This window comes from Sus scrofa, chromosome 4, assembly GCF_000003025.6.
Source record: "Sus scrofa isolate TJ Tabasco breed Duroc chromosome 4, Sscrofa11.1, whole genome shotgun sequence".
NCBI lineage: Eukaryota > Metazoa > Chordata > Mammalia > Artiodactyla > Suidae > Sus > Sus scrofa.
The window spans coordinates 80,488,435-80,505,554 of NC_010446.5; the positions used below are offsets into that span (position 1 = coordinate 80,488,435).

General features: G+C 46.0%; 1 protein-coding gene across 2 annotated transcripts in view; it reads right to left on the minus strand.

Annotated features, from left to right (window-relative positions):
- The window catches only part of PRRX1 (paired related homeobox 1), a 75,008-nt gene extending 60,753 nt beyond the window's left edge, over positions 1–14,255 (minus strand). Inside the window, exon 1 of one of the 2 annotated variants that reach the window (XM_021090642.1) lies at positions 12,604–14,255. In XM_021090642.1, the coding sequence (XP_020946301.1) occupies positions 12,604–12,844 (241 nt within the window). In that variant the 5' untranslated portion in view covers positions 12,845–14,255. The remainder of the gene's footprint in view (positions 1–12,603) is intronic. The other variant, XM_021090643.1, reaches the window with a different exon arrangement.

Consider the following 17,120-nt stretch of genomic DNA (forward strand, 5'->3'; position numbering starts at 1 on the left):
AGACCCGGAAATCTGTCCACAGTCAACCAGTAAGTAAATTACAGAACCGTCATTTAACAGGGAATGGCCTGAAAAGAAAATAAAACACTTTGAAACTCTTAGTATCCCTAAATTTAAATTAAGTATTTTTGCTTTGGAGAGCTGGGCATACATCTATTGAATGAATTCTTGTTTTCCATATTTGATAACTTAATTTAGAAAAGTCTCCATTTGATTCCCTAGGGTATACTAATGTCCATAAATTTAGCCATTTATTTTTCAAATATTTTCACAAAAGCAGTATCTTTGGGGCCTGCTACATACCCACGAGGAAGATAGGCACAGCCATTACATGCCCAGTTTACAATGAAGAATAAGAGCCAGAAGAATTAAGAGATGCACGCATCATGGCACGCATCAGTGTTGGTTCACTGGACAATCGTGTGCCTTAAAGAATTTGAGACATCAAAGGTGGTGGAATACAGTGAAAAAAATTAAAATGGAATTACGAGAGAGAGATTCAAGTCACTCAACAGCAGCTCACTAAAATTCTCCAAGCTACACTTTTCTTATTTGTAAAATAAAAATAATTATGCTCTCCCTACCTACTTCTTTGAAGTGGCTTTATAAACACATAATAACACTGGCATATGTTTTGGAGTGTGTGAAGCAGGTTCATATTTTATCTCACTTTTTTGTTCATATTATTACTGTTATTAATCCTTTAAGACAAAGCAAGTCATCAATTTATACAAGTAATAAGGGAAGAGAATTAAGCAAACCAGCAGTCTGAGTATATTAAGTCAGTTAAAATGATTGCACTTTTAAGACCTGCCCAAACACAGCTGGAATTTCCTGGCTACTCAAGGTAGCCCTGAATCTCCAAACACCCCCTCCAAAAAAAATATCCAAAACAGTGCAGCCAACAGATATTCTCACTGCCTTGAGAAAGAAGAATGTTAGCGTAAAGAAAAAAAAAGAAGATATAAATTTAAATAACACTCCATATATTTTGAGTAAAAATGATCACACGCGGAAAAATCTCTTCTTCCCCGAGGGAAGCTGAGAACGGACTCATAACAGACAAACGTGTAGTGATATTATTTTCTGTTTCTCTTGTCAGAAGGGATTCAGCCTTTGAAATATGTGTAGCGAAACTGCAGAGTTCAGTTTCGTGATTAATGAACCAAATTACGTTTTATTTCTTAAATGTGTTGAGGATTCATCCTGTGGTCTTCCCTCAAACTTGAGGATTAGAGCTGCTGAACAGCACATCTGGTTCTGGGCAAAGAGCTCTCTGGGTGGTTCTCCTTCTTTTCCTCCCTTAGAACTAAGCAATATGGGGAACTTCAGAAACTTTTATTGGGCCAGTGTGGTTTTTAATCCTCAAAAATGATGCTTACTCTTTGTGTTCCCCGTTTCTCATGAGAAGGAAAAAGATGCATTGTTTCGCTATATCTAATTTATAATTTTTAAATTTTGTTCTGCATGATTTTATATCACTTGTTAAAACTTTCCCTAAAGAAAATATTTGCATTTATCAGGCATATGTTTTAACATCAACTTGCCTGGGAATGATTTTTACACAGACTTCATAATAACAATTTATATTTTCTCTGTAATTTTCACTTTAAATAAGGGCTAGGGGACTGTGGACCTTCATATCTGGACAAATGCATTATCTTTGATTTGTCTAAGTGCTTCTTCCTCTGTCAAAGCACACTACCGTGTCCTGGTAGTGTCACTCTCTGACCTGATCATCATTCTACAAGGTACAGAAAAATAAATGTCATTTTTCCATCTCCCTTTTCTACAAAAGTACATATGAGTCTTAAAACATTTAATAAAAGAAAATTCAAGATCCAGGAATCTACAATAATAAGATATTTTCTCCCCCACTTGTTTTGTGGCACTTTTCCTTACTAAATCATGTAAAAAACCAAAAACTTTTTTTTGAGCTCTCCAACTGTTGGTCTCAGAATGTCCTTTAGGTATTATGCAGGCTTTTCCAATTTCAAAAAGAGACATGTGCTCATGTCTAGAGAAGGTTCCCGGCTAGAACAAGCAGAAAAGAAAAAGAAACTGTTTACTCCGAAAGTCTTTACTGCTGGAAATGTACCCACTGGAACTTGAGAACCCTAGGAAATAACTGTGATGTCACAGCTCTCACCATCCTGGGGGAATTTTGTTTGCTGTTTGTGTGTTTGTTTAACTTCTCTGATGAGAGCAAGTGGGTTCAATGTGTGTTTTCTTAATTTGAGGGAAACAGTTTTAGAAAAAATAAGAAAAATCAGTCATCAAGAATGTTAGCATAAACACTGCAAAAATAAAAAAGAAATATTTTAACATCAAACTGCTAACTGTGCCTACATCAGGGTGGTGAATTACAGGTGACTTGACTTTCCCACTTACATTTTTAATGTAAAATAATACATTTTCTAAAATAAGCATATATTGCACTTTGGTATTACTCTTATAATCAAAAAATTACTTGCACTAGTGATTGCATAAACAGCCGAACCACACAATACCCCCTCTTAAACTATCTGTTCAATTTATTTGCTTACTGCAGCTGTGGCATATGCTACCCCCCCTCAAAAAAGTCTCTAATCTTAAGAAAATTCTCAAGGTAAATTAACAGTCAGAAAATATTTAGAAAATAATTAAGCAAAACTTTAGAGGAATTGAGGAAAGGGATTTATTTGATCAGAAAGATGCAGTCAAGGAAAGTGTCACAAGGTGATAGGAGCAGAAACTTGAAAGGTAGCAAGGAGGTGGGTTTTCAAAAAGCGGCCTGGAGCAAGGACATTTCAGATTAGAAGTCAGAGAAGCAGAAACTAGAAAAGGGCAAATGTATTAGACTAACTAGCATACTAGAGGAAAGTATAGAAAGAGTTTGAATTTGCCTGGTGTGTGAATGAGCAGATTGCTGGATCAGAGAGGGAAACATAGATTATAAACAGGATTTTAAAAAAGAACAGGTCAAAAAAAAAAAAAATTGGTCTTGAGGTACGAAGGAATGACAGGCAATTGCGAGTTTGAGAGAAAGGGAGAGCCATGATTTTTAACAAACGTGTTTGTGAAAAGAATGCATTCGCATTCACTAATTCATTCAGCAAATATTCTTTGAAGGTCTATTATAGCCATTCTGCCATCACCTACACAAAGAAGAGGTCAAGCGTGGGTGCGGGGAGATTCAGAAGGCTGGCTCAGCAGTGCAGGTGAGATATCTTAAGATATTTTAAAAGGAGATGAATTCAAGTGATTTTAGAAGGTAAACTTGGGATTTGAAGATGGATTGGACAGAGATGGAAAGGAAGGAGTCAAGGACAAGTCTAAAGTTTCTGAGTTTTGCACCCACCTTTGGAACACAGGAAAATAGAAAAAGCTATGAGAGGCTCGGATTGGAGAAAGAGAACGCATTAGTGCCATGTTTTCGTTGTTTCTGAAATTGAAGAAGATCTGTGATGTACAAATGGACATGTCTGAGCAAGTAGTAGCATATATGGATTTGCAGCTCCAGGCGGTGAAGAGGTGTGTGTGTGGGGGTGGGGGGTGTAGGGGGGTTGTGAAACCATATTGAAGCTGTATCCTGGGAGTCATTAGTGTATGGATGGTTACTAAAATGATGAGTCTAGAGGAGATCTCTGAGGCAAAGGGTTTAAAGTGGGAAGAGGAGGGGGAGGGGGCCTAGTATTTAAACTAGGTTGAAAAGAGGATCCAGTAAATTTGGGGTGCTCATTCTGTCACTTAATAAGCATTACTGAGTATGGCAACAGTGTGGTAGGTGTCCCACTGGTATATGACTGCTGTAATCCAGGCCAGTATTTAGGGAAATAGCACTGGTAGAAAATGAAAGGAAAAGCCACAATGTACATAATTATTTAGTGTTACCTCCCAATCTGGATTAATGGTGATGTGTGTATAAAGATTTAGATTCAATGCCTAATTCCTCTGAAACTCAACTTCATATATTTATGAATTACTTGAAGAAACAGAAAAGCACCCAATTTCCCAAACCTCAATCCCCAAGAAGGTTCTAACTGGGCTATTTTAAAATGAATTGTCAGAGAGGACAAATATATGAAAATACCTGGTACATTACATATCATTTTGTTCAATAGCCCTCTCCTTTTCTGAGGATTCCTGAAGAGCATTTAAGAGGCTTATGTGGCTTCTAGGGACCAGTTTTCTCTGCACCACACAGATCTTGGACAGCCAAATAGGGTACAGGGAAGTGAATGCAAAGAAAGATGGCAGACCAAATCAGGACACTGACTCCCTGTCACCCACCAGGCCCAAGCCAACTCTATCAAGTCCTTTGCAGACTAGTATAAATTTTTATGGATAAATACAATGGAATATTGAGAAAGCATGGTTCTCTGCATATATTCAAAGTGCTGGCTAGGCCTTTCACTTTGCCCATAGTCAAGCTGATTGAACTTAGCATATCCTGGCTCAAAGTTTGATACAGTTGGGCCCCTTGGCCTTTAAGTTGTATATCTCAATTATCTTTGAAAGGATTTGGCCTTTATATATATATATATATATATATATATATATATAGAGAGAGAGAGAGAGAGAGAGAGAGAGAGAGTGTGTGTACTAGAAGAGCACCCATCTGTTTTTATGCTTATTTATAACTATACTACCTTCCAGCACTGTGAGGTCCTTTAAAATATAAATGACATGACTGATGATGAGAAATTAAGCAAATGGGGTAAATGCTCTTACTCTCAGACAAATGTTTGTGGAAAAGCAATTTCCCTTCTGGTTCTGGCCTCATGCTTCTGTTTTTAGGAACACCCAGGCTCCAATTATCTTGAAAGCTATGTATTAACCATCAACGATGCTAAGAAGTCACAATATTCTTTCTGCCAGTTTGTCGCTCCCAGCATTGCTCTGACCTACTGACCCTCCAATGTTAGGGTGAGAAGCAGACCAAGAGAGAAGTAGAAAATCCCAAGATTTACAAAGGAGGAGAGGTTTAAGAATGTATCCTCATTTGTTAAGTCTTCTGAAACTCTTGCCGAAAAAGGGAGGATCAGTGGAGGCCAGGAGTCAGATTCTGGGGTTGGAAATGGCTGTGGGTGCCCAAGTTGCAGGCACACACAAGACTGTGGGACTGCTATTGTTCTTTCTTTCAAAGAAAGAGGCTTATGCTAACCCGGAGTAACTCTAAGGTGGCCAATGTTTTGCCCTCTCCAAAGTCTCCAGGTACCATTAGGGTTTCTGGGGCAGTTTGCAGCATCTTGCTAATACTGCCAGTGCTCAGTCTCTCAAACCTGCCTCCTCTTTATTCAATACTTGGAGTTCATACACAGAAATGTCTTGCCCACCTCCATAAGAACAAACTCTTTCTTTTCTTGTGGAACACAGGCACCAGTCTCAGCAACCACTGACCCAGGGTCATCTAGTCCCACTCTCCTCCTGTCCCTTCCTCCTAACCTTGGAATCCTGACCATCCTCATTTCAAAGGCAAGGAAGGCACAAAGCCCACCGCTATCTTCATTTTTCCCTTAAAAATCATGCGTAGTATGTGTTTATGCAGTCCCTGGAGTGACTTCACGCTATTGATATTTCCCATATTTTGCTACTTGTGTAGAGGGGGTCATCCAGTCTGTCTCTTTCTCTTGCCCAGAGTCCAAGGGCTTTTGAAGGCAGGGTTAAGTTCCAGCCCCTGCCGGGGAGGAATGCGCCCCCTTTCAGCGGGAGAAGGCTGGAAGAGGCGCCTTTGGCAAGGCTCGCAAGTATCTTCCACCTCTCGGAGAGCTGCATCCTCCGCCCTTGGAACTGGGAACATGAGTGGAGTTGGGGGTGTTTGCATCTTCAGCTCCACGGCAGAAATTGAGAACATTAAAATCTAAGATACTGTGGGCTCTATTTTACAAGTTAAAACTCTTCACGGAATTACTGAATTCTCCCTCACCCTATTTACTCCTCCTCCACGTCCCCCTCCCACCGCAAAATAATAATAATAATAATAAATAAAAAGAAAGAAAAGAAAAGATGAGAGAGAGAGAGAGAGAGAGAGAGATGAGATTAAAAGAGAGCCTGCACTTTGGGCCGGTGTGATCCGCATTCCTGCATAGGAGTTTGCTTGCAGTCTCTCCTCATCCGCCCCTTAAGAGTATTTCCAATCGCTTGCAAAGCTCCATGAAAGCAGACAAAATAGGAACCAGAGGACCTGTCCTGGTCCTTTCTCATAATTCGGATCTTGGGGATTCAAATTAATACACATTTCTCAAGTGTATTTCTCATTTGGAGCTGAGTCTGGGAGAAACAATAATGGCAAAAATAAGGCGCAAAGTTCTTGGGAATTAAAGATTTTTCATTACGTGGTACAGCAAAGGGACTGGGACATCCCGTGCAGAGGACTGCATTCTGATTCTAACTCAGACCTGCATAAATTCCTGTATTTGAGAACTGCAGGGACAGCAGAATCTTTGATTCCGATGGTGCTCAGACTCTTCTGAGAAGTCACTTGTGTATGTGATTGATTTGTTCTGACATGTTTTCTTTATTTTCTTTCATAAAATTTCCCTAACCCACCACCATTTGTGCCTTTGTTCCCCTCCCCTTCCCTAAAGTGGCTATTGCCCCTGTAATCGGCTTCCCAGATATTTTTTCATCAAGAAAAGTGGTTCCAGGACAAGTGAAATGTGGTAATTTTCTTTCTGTCTTAAACCTAAAATTGATAGCCCATAATTCTCTGTATGACTACTTCCTTGAGGCTGCCTCACTAGATTAGACAAATGAGGACGCCAAGAATCTATTAATACTCAGACCATGATGGGGGCTCCTTATTCAAAAACATATATGTAGGAGGGAAAAAACCTACTGGCCCCTGTAACACCAGTGTCTGTCCCTCCTCAGTTGTCTCAGCAATGTTTTCTGCATTTACCGATGTAATAACAGCGTTTAGAGAAAAGGAGTTTGCAGCAGTTTCTTGATATTATTATTACTGTTTGAGATGGATGGTTTTTAACTGAGTATTGTGAGCCTGCTCACTAAGCTCTTTGATTTTACAAGAATCCAAATTCTTGTGGATAAATGATAATTCTGTTTACATAAGCGTCTTCTTTGAATTGTTGAAAAGGTAGTTAAAGGATACCAAAACTATGGGACTGGTACTCGCCCCAAATCAAATTAAAACGCGGAATTTGACAAAAAGCGTCCAATCGATTACAATCGGTGTGCAATCACAGGTAGTTCTATAAATGTTTGGACACGAAGGGGGCAACAGGGAGTTGGCCCCATATCCAAATATTTCCTGTAAATGTCGGATCTTTAACTCAGAGCAATATTCCCAAGATCCTGTTGGTTGAACCTACGGGATTGGCTTGGATGGAGGGTAATGTACACTCTCGTTTTTTTCTTTGGGAGTATTCTTTCCCCCCAAAATCTTCCACCTCTCCCCTCCCCCGGGGGGGGGTGCAAAACGAAAGCCCTGTCTCCTTCTCTACAAATACACTCCCTCTGTTCCTAAAAGTTGTACCTCCTGTGGCTTCTACTGACTCCATCTCTCCTAAACGATAAAAAGTAAACACATACTCTCAGTCAGGGAAAAGTCCACACTACCAGGAGCGGGAGGCAGGCTTAGGTCGCAGCGCGCGCAAGCACGCACAGATTTGCAGCTTCCCTGTATCCGCGCCCTGGCCGCCCCGCAGAGGAGAGGGGTTCTCCTGGAGCAAGAGGCCGGCTTTGACGGTTTGCCCTGCCAAAGGAGGAAGCAGGTAAACAACAATAGGAGAGAAACTGTGAAAGAAACACATCTTTTAAAATAAAAACCAAATTGGTCTATGGATCCTCGTCGTTGAAAATCTATAGATGTCATTTAAAAGTGAAAAAATGTCCCAGAGACGGTTGCTGGCTGGGAGGGACATTCAAATTTCGGATCTGAGTGGATCTGCGTCAGTGGAGCAGGAAGATATCCTTGGCTCTGAAATTGCTGAGGTTTTTACGCAGGGGGCGGGAAGGGGGTAACATCTTGTTGGTTTGGAGATGATTTGTTTTCTCTTGTTGTAAAATCTAAATGACGCCCCTGGGAAGACCGAGGAACTTCAGGGACCTGTGTGACCTACTGCTGCTGGCCTAAGGCCCCTACACTCTGACCTGAGCTTGCTGGGAGAAGGTTAAGGTCGCCGAGCAAAAATTCATGGCTGCGAGACGCCTACCGTGTGGAAAAGGCGCTTGGCAGAGTTTTAGGAAGGGCCTCTTCGGCGAAATGAATGGTTTAGCCACTGACTCACGGCCTTAGAGTTGGGGGAATCTGCCGCCCCAGGGATCATTGGCAGCCAGGGCCTGGGACTTTAGAAGCTCACCTCCCCGATGCTTCAAACTCCAAGTGCCCTTCGCTCCAAAATGGGAGGGACGCACTACACTGCCGATTTCTCGAAAATATGATCAGCAGGAGGCCATCCAGCCCCTTGCTTCTGCAAGTAAAATAAGCAGGAATCACAACCTCTTTTCTGGATTTGCCATTTGACCACGGGGACTCAGTGACTTCCCTTGATCCTGGATTTCACTGCCTCCTCTAAGAGGAAAAATTCCAAGCTATGTTTAAAATGATATATTTAGTTGGCTCCCCCTTGAATCGAGATTATTGAGGCACAAATTCATAGTGGCAGTGCCGGCTTCATGGCCACAGGCTGGTGTCCGCATAAGAAAATTTCTGGCGCCGTAGGTGTTACAAATGCTGAGACTCTGGGGGAATTGATGTTCCGATGCGAATTCCCATCAGGAAGCGCCCTCGAGAACGTTCCCGCTCTCCCGGGCGTTTCTCTGGCCTAGAAGAGTCGGCAAAGATGGGCCCCATCAGGGAGTGTGGCAGGCCGATTGGGCGGGTGATTCCTTCGCGCCGCGTTTACACCTCTCCCTTTGTGACAAATCGATTTCCCGCGCCGCTGTTCTGCATTTGCATCCCGCCGCGGCCCGGGACCCAGCTGCGCCCGCCCGGTGCACTTAGCACCGCCTTGTGAATGTGTGCGTGTGTGCGCGCGTGTCTAATTGACTTTCCGTCTACCTTTTTATGACTACATGTGTTTCCAACAAAAGGTCTTATTAGGACAATCTGGTTTCACTAATTTAGAGGTTGGGAACGTGGAAGGCACGCTTTTTTTTAAAGAGTTTGCAGAAGTTCAGATTAAGAAATGACAGCGGGATGCACCGTCCTCCTAGGACTAGGTCTGCCTATTTTTATGACCTGTTGCTCTTTCCTTTCCCAGACTCCTGTTCTACCACCACCCCCTTCACACTCCTCAGTAGCCCCTGGATTCCTGTGTTAAAGAACCGTTTCTTTAACTGCTTGGGTATTTGAACCCAGAAGTTTGAGAAATTTACTAGGTTGGGAGTATCAGTAAAAGGAGAAAGAAACCCTTCAACAGAGGGGAAAGTGGAGTGAATGAAAACCAAGAGGGGAAGCAGAATTGTGGTGGGGAGTGCGGAGATCAGCAGGAAGCCTCCACCTTGGGCAGTTCTGAGCTCCTCTTTGCTAAAATGGCCCCAGTTTGTAATTTGAAAAATTGCAATATCAATGATCTAGCATTGCAAGTGTAGATAGAGCCTGTTTTACTTAATTTAGCTGAACAGAAAATTTAGGAAGGACTTGTTTCTAAATAGCTCTAAGAGGAAAAGGTGTCTTTCAGATGTTCCCTATCTCTGCAAAGGAGATTATAGTTCTCACTATGGAGTGGACTCCCAGCAGGCTGCAAAAAGCACCTGACTCTTGGTGCCCTCCTCTGTTCCTTATGGCTGACAGTCTAGCTCTAGCCCTTTGCCTGAAGACTCCTTGCTTTTCTGATCCACAGCCTGAGACTCACTGTCCACTATGGACTGGAGGCCCATCGCAGCCCCATCAGTCCTGACTTCCAAGAAACTCATAACATCTTCCTTGGCAACTCCTAGTACGGGCCCAAGACTAAGGACAAGGGCCTTCTGGACTCTTGCTATCATGCAACTTACCAGACCCTCTTATTCTCATCCCAGAGATGGGAAAAGAGGTTGAGGAAAGATTCCTTCTAAAAGCAGCTGCTATCTGTTAGAAGAATAGGCCCTGGTCATCTCCAGAAAGCAAGACCTATGACGCATGTGCGGGTGTGTTTGGGAATGCGTGTTTTCTCAGCTACGTTCCCAGCTCCAGGTGTTCTTCATGTAGTCCTCACCCCCTCATTCTGCATTCTGTGACCTCCTTCTGGAACTGTTTGTCTGCTATTCCTTCTCAAGCATCCTCTCCTTGGACCCTCAGTTCCCTTTCAGGGTTTACTCCCCACTAGGCCTTGTTACTACTAGAAACTCCGTGATGTGCTCAAGATCAAGCAGGCAGGTTTCTGCAGTTCTCATCCCTTTTCCTCTGGATACACGGTCCGTCCCCAACTCCACTCTGCTGCCCTTTTCCTGTGCCCTCCGCACCAGCACAGATGCCCCATGCTCAACGGGGCCTCAGCTGCACCAGGCTTAGGTCTTGCAGGGGCCATCCCTGGGCCAGCTCCCCATGGCCTCACTTCAGCTTGGGGACACTTCCCAGCTGGCCTCTTTGGCCCAGTCTCCCTCTGTACCCACTAGGAGGCCACCATGAACCTGAGCTCCCCTCTTGCTGTGGCCACTTGAAGTCAAATAACAGGAACCATAAGCATCCTGCTAGCCCTGTAATACCTGGTGCCCAGGGCTGAAGCCTTGTTGGGGCCACTAACCCTGGGCCTGCTTTTCATAGCCCTCTGCCTGCTCTTGGGGCAAAGCAATCCCTGCTGGTCTCTCTCACCTCACCCTAATTTTCTATGCAGTGGTTTCTTTACAACTGTGTTTTCCATTACGGCGCCATCCTTCAGTGCTCCAAACAGTGATAAATATTGCAACTAATAATTAGTGATGGTAAAACAAACAAACAAATTGGCAGAATCTGCAGAATTAGTGAATCCGAGTCATGGGCACAGGGACATTCAGAATACTATTCTCCCTACTCTTTGTATGTTTAAATTATTCCTTAGCAAAGTGTTTTAAAATTATTTTGCAGAGCATTTTCTTGAGCTCAAGTGTATACATCAACAATTAATTTACATCGCTGCCTACAGTGAGTGAGCATCTCCCCAACAAACCCCAATAACTCAACAAGGCAGTCTCTGCTTCTGTGCCTAGCTATTACCCTGGACTTAAGGACACCAGGTCTTCATTTCCCAGAGTTGACCAGTTTTTTGCTAGTGACAGCCTAGATCAGACTCCCTATTACCCTCTGCCTTTGTGGTAGTAGGGTGGACTGGCCCAGTTTGTGTTTGGCTAAAAAACACTGAGGGGAGTCCAGGCCTGGACCAAGGATGCAAGGTGAAGGCAGGCGGCCTTCTGGAGACATGGGCTCTCCCTGCTGCCTGTTTTAATGCTGCAGCCCTCCCAGCACTTTGCACAGGCCTTGCTTCCAGCTGTTTCTACGTCCAGTTTGCTTTGTTCTCTGTTTTCTGAGAATCTGACTTTGGCACTGTTTTTTGAAAATCATAGAATGCCAGCAGGCCCCCTGGTTCCACAAGTTCCAAGTTTTAAGACAAATCAGTCAGCAACTAATGGCATGGAAAGCAATCAGCCTTATTTTAAAACTTTCAGCCAAGTTCTGACTCTTGCAACATTGAGGAGGAAATATCCAACCCCAGGTCACCTGGGATGAGCCAGGTGACAGGTCTGTTACAGACGCTGGGACTTATGGATACACCTGGAGTCGCATTTTTAAGGCAAGGCTAATAACGCAAAAAGGAGATTTGCTTGAGGGACCGCGATATCAATCAGAGAGGGTGCGGAAAGGAGACTGTGGAAGGACTTTTCTAGAAATCTTGGGAACAATAGAGAGAGGTCCTCCAATGTGACACCTTTCTAGGCATTGGAGCCCCACACTTCCCTGGCGCATCTCTGCTGTGAGGAATCATGCCTGGCAGGAGCTCGGGTTTCACCCCAAAGGGCTTTGCCTCTCCAGAGTCTTCCCGAGTCATTCAGGCCGTTTATTCCACCGGGGGTCTCAAGCCCTTATGTAGGTGGCAGCAACAGCCGCCGGGACAGACAGCAGCTCCGGCGGGTCCAGCGCCGCCCCTCCCGCACTCCCAGTTTTCCGGCCCGCGCGCTGTGCGCAACACGAGCCTCACGGTTGCAGCTCCCTTTAGGCGGTGCCCTTCGCCACTCTGTCCGTCTGCCCTCGAACCCGCTTATGCCATCCGGAAGAAGCCCTCCAGACCGGACTGAGCATCTTTAAGCCGCTGCCTTCCTAAACAGGACTGGCTCCCTGAGTTTGCACTGCTCTGGGACCCTTTTCCAGCCCAGCCCCATCGTCCCACAAGCTGGAAGATTTGGCAGCCTCGCTCCTCTGGGACTGAGGGGCAGCGTAGTCCGCTTCGGCGCGAGTCTGCGGCGGGCAGAGTCCCTGACCTCAAATGCAGAGCCTCGGAGCTTTCCTCCGGCGTTCTCCCTGGCTACCTCCTCCGCGGAGCCCTCCTTTTCTCATCTTTTTTCCTCCGTCTGTGACCGCCCTTCCTCTGGCTACTGCCACCAATCTCTCCTTGTTTCTGACTTTCTCCCCCTGGCCCAAGGCGGGCTCCAGCCGCTCAGCCCGGACCCCCGCCCTCGGTCGGGACACGCACGCCCCTCACTCACTGTCCTGTTGCGGGGTGTCGCTGCCGCTGGTGAGTCCCGGCGACTCCAGGAGGCTCCGGCCCGCTTCGCCCACGCTCTCGTCCGCCTGCGCCGCCACCATGTCCCCGGCTTCCTCCAGGTCTAGCAGGTGACTGACCGAGAAGTTCTTTTTCGCCTGCAGGGTGTCGAGGTTGCCCGGGCTGTCCAAGCGGCCGCCCAGCGCCGGTTGCCGCTCCAGAACGTGCCCGTAGCTGGAGGTCATGGTCTCCCCCTCCGATCCCACCCACCCCCCTCTTCCCGCTCGAATCAACACCAAACGCTGTGGGCGCGAGGGGGGAGAGGAGCCGAGTGGGGAAGTGGGGGAGGGAATGGAGAGAGAGAGAGGGAGAGAGAGAAAGGAGGGGAAGAACAAAAAAAGTGGAAAGAGGGCGGGGGACCCCCTTCTGTAGAGCAGAGCGTTGTGCACCGGCAGCCTCCGACAGCTTCGGTTGCTTTCCCGAGGCCAAGTCCGGCGCGGTCCAAAGAGATAATCCACACCAAAAAATAAAATTAAAAGTCACCCTATGTTCAAGTCAGGAGAAGAAGAAGAAAAAAAATCCCCTTCAGCTCTCCAAAAGCGTTCACACGCACACGCTAAAAATAATAATAAGGGGAAGAGAGGAAAGGGGAGGCCAGCAGGGCGGGGGAGTTAGGCAAACAGAAGAAGAGAGAAGAAGGGGTGGGAGAGAAGAATCAAAGTGTGTGTGTGTGTGTGTGTGTGTGTGTGTGTGTTTTAGGTTAAAAAAGTTATTCCCAGGCAAGAGTTCAAGCACCAACAGAAGAAGGCTTGTTCCAGCTTTAAAACATCTTCAAGAAAATGTGTTCCCCCTCTCTGCACTCCTGTGGATTCTCAGGAGTGACTAAAGTTTCAGGAGGAGAGGGTGATGTCTTGCAGATGTATTGGAGAGCAGGATTCTCACTTTACTTTTCCTAAGGAGGGGGGAAAAAAAGGCTCCAAGAGTCCGAAGGAGGGTGGTGGTGGTGGGTTTCCCTGTTCCCTTCTCTCTCTCCCCCTCTTCTTGCTGAGCTCCTTTTTCCTTCTCAGTTGGATCAAGAAGCTCTCTGGCACTTCAAAAGGCACAAACTGGCATGCAGAGGAGGCTTTGTAGGGAATACAAGAAAATTGGAGACCCCTGGGAGGGCAGATCTCGACTTAATAGGAGCCTGTAATTACGTGGCAAAGCCTTTGTGCGGTGCCTGACGTTTTACAGACCCCCTTTCTCCATCACAATCTCCTTCTTCCTCCTTTCCCTCAGACCAGAAAACAGTCTGATTAAGAAAACCCCCTTTGCCAACTTCTGAGCAAGAGAGAAAGAGAGAGGGAGAGAGAGAGAGAGGGAGGAGGGGAAGAAAAGGGAGGGAAGAGAAAGCAAGAGCCCCTTTGGATTTTTAAAGTAAAGGTCTAATTATCATTCCCCTGCAATAGTATCACGGGAGAAAGGACAAACTGAAACCCACAGTCACTTCAAACAGGCTGATTATTTTGCTTAGGCATTAACTCCTCCAGATTTGTTTAAGATCCTGTTGGAAAATTTCATTTGCATGTTTTGATAACAGCTGCGGGGAAACTTGTTGGAAAAAATCCACAACTATCTCAATCAAATTTTCCTCTCCCTCTGAGTTTTTTTCTTTTTAATGTTTCCTGCTGTTCTAACAATTTTGAGTGGTGGTGGGCTGGGTGGGTCTGCGAACGAGGGAGAGAGATATTAAAGCTACATTTGGTTCTGTAGAGACAGCCTATTAAATAATGTAGTAAAACGACAGGGTTGATCATAATGGAAGGCTCTCCCACGCTTCTTCCACGGACTAAAGAGATCTAGAAGTCGCTGCATTGATTCGAGTCTCTCTGCGCTGCTAGGAATCAACGGTACAGGGCAGTAGGAAATTTACATATTTATTTAGCTGGGAGAAAGGACTCTAGGAGTTTGTCATAATTGCTCCCCTTCCCCCCCACCCTGGCCAATTTCGTAACCTCTTCAGTACGGCCAAGGTCGCTTCCCCAGGCTACGACGACGCTAAGCCGAGAAGGTCGCGCTGCCCAGATGCGGAGGAAGCAGGGGCACTCCTAGAGCCAGCTGCGGGCAGACGTTCCCGTGGCGGCTCAGGGTCCGATTCGGGTGCCACGGGGGTGGGGACGGGGAAGAGGGGCGGACGAATCCCCATCTAACTCTAGAGATAGTGCTTTGTCGTCTGTCTGCTGAGCCCTAACTTGATAGAGGACAGAGAGGTGCTGAGCGATTTTTTCATGACCGGGTGGAATTTGGTAACAGCTTTAATAGTCTCATTAGAAATGAGTTACTATATGACGAGTAAGTAAAATATTCAGTGCTTATTTGTGGCGTTTTATGTTCTTTAAACACACACACACAGTCCCTCACTCCCTTGATTACTTTTTTTTTTTCTTTCTTCCTATAGTCTAGGGGCTCGGCTCGACTGAGAGAAAGAGTGTGTGTAAATGGTTTCTGGGCTCCAAACGGCCATAGTTAGCCCAGAACTTCCAGCCCTGATCTAGGAAAAGAACATTTGATGCCATCAAAGGGCTGCAGATTGAAACCAGATGTGCTAGCCTCGGTTCTTTCCATGCATTTAATTAAGGAGCCAGGACGGAGGAGACTTTTTCATCATTAGTCCACCCACTCCCCCCTCCTCTTTCAATCCCTTCACCCTCCCCGCGGCCCGCTCGCACCCCCTGACCGGGAGCCCAGAGGCCCCCACCCCCAGCCAGCCCCGCGAGGTGCGCCAAGCCCATCGCTCCTTCTACCCAGCGGTCGTGGCTCTAAGCAGTAAACATCTGTCCCGTCTAGGCCGTGGGGAGCTGCGCGGCCGGGCTAGCGGGATGCTGGTGGGAGACAGACGCGCGCCAGAGTGGGCTCGCACCCGAGTGGCAGCTTTGGAGGAGGGTGCCTTGCGAGGACATTTCCAACACCGTTTCTTCTGAGAGCCTAAGCCTACACGTGTCAGTGCCACCACCGGCTGTGAAAGACTGGGCTTAATTGCACAGAGGCTTTCACCAGCGTCCTGCAGCATGAGCTTGGGTGCAAGGGCTGAGGAGGCTTCTCTCCAGGTTCCTCGAGGCACTGCTAGGTTAGTGGAATTCCGCAGGGGAATCAGCCTCCTCGAATCTTCCCAGAAATGGAGCAGGCCTTAGCCTCTCACTCCTTCTCCACCCTCATTTACACAGTTGTACCTTAGGTTTCTTTTTGTCCTTGCCACTGACGAAACTGCTCTTAGTAACAATGGTTTGGATAAGGGACCAAGGGCTTCTGACTCCCCCAGGGACTTGCCTCTTCCCCTGAAGACTCATTAATCTCCGTCATTTGAGGAGAAGTCGCCTTTTGGAGGAAGTTGCCTTGTCCGGAGTGTGCCATTGGCCTGTTGGAGAGGTGGCCACAGGGAAAATACAGGCAGTTGGAAACCTGATCAAATGTCTCCATTTGTGTTCTGCAGTGTTTTCCAGAGGGATCAGGCTCTCCCTTAACATCAGCCCCTTGTCATATGCCCAATAATATCAACCAGCCCTACCAATACCAACTAAGATGCTAACGGTTTCAAGTATTGAATCATACATTTGCTTAACATTTGTTAACCAAATGCATACATATATATGTATGTGTGTGTATACTTTTGTGTGTATATATACTTTTATGCATAATATTTTCCCAAAATAGCTTCCAGAATGAGAACTCAAATACCAGCCAACTGTGTGGGGATGGTCCAGCTTCCACAGCACTCACTGCCACTGTGCTAGAGTCCTGAGGTTCAGAAGTTCCTCTCCACTCCAGAAATCAGGGTAGCATTTGAGGGCTGTGTGGGGGCAGGAGGGCAGACAGAGTGCCCTCCAAGCCCAGGAGAAGCTGGATCTAGGCAGACTCCTGGGGTGTCCAAAGCAAGGGAGAGGCCAGATTGGGACAGGCTCTGAAGGCAGGCAGCAGGGCCCCTCTTGCAGTCACCACACTCTTTTTGGAACCCTGTGCAAAAAGTGTCACAGGACTCTTCACCACTCAGAAGGTGGCTCCTTCCCAGAGCATCCCATAGGCCTCAACTGCAGGCACCAAGCCCCAGAATTCTCATCACAGGGAGCCAGGGCTGCAGGGCAGTCTGGGAGGATGCTCTGGGAGGGTCCCCAAGAAATCAAATCTTCAAGGCATAAACCTGCAGAATTGATTTATTTTTATTTTTATTTTTTTGGTTTAAGTCTTGTGGGTTTTTTTTCTTTTTTTTTCTTTTTCTACTAACAATTAGGAGTGAACTGGATGCACACCCTTATTGTATTTACACAGAACATTTGTAATTTGTTGTGATTCTGGATTGTAATTAAAAACCATCAGGATAACCCTACAGGGAGATTCATGACCAAGCAGAACGCACATTCACCAGGTAAATGATGAAAGACCTTGGTTCCTCCTGCCAGGTGGCCAGGTAGGAGAAGACTGACTGACATGGTAGGTTCAGAACTGGCACCAAAGCTCTACCTCAGGTATACAGAAGGGGGCCAGTGA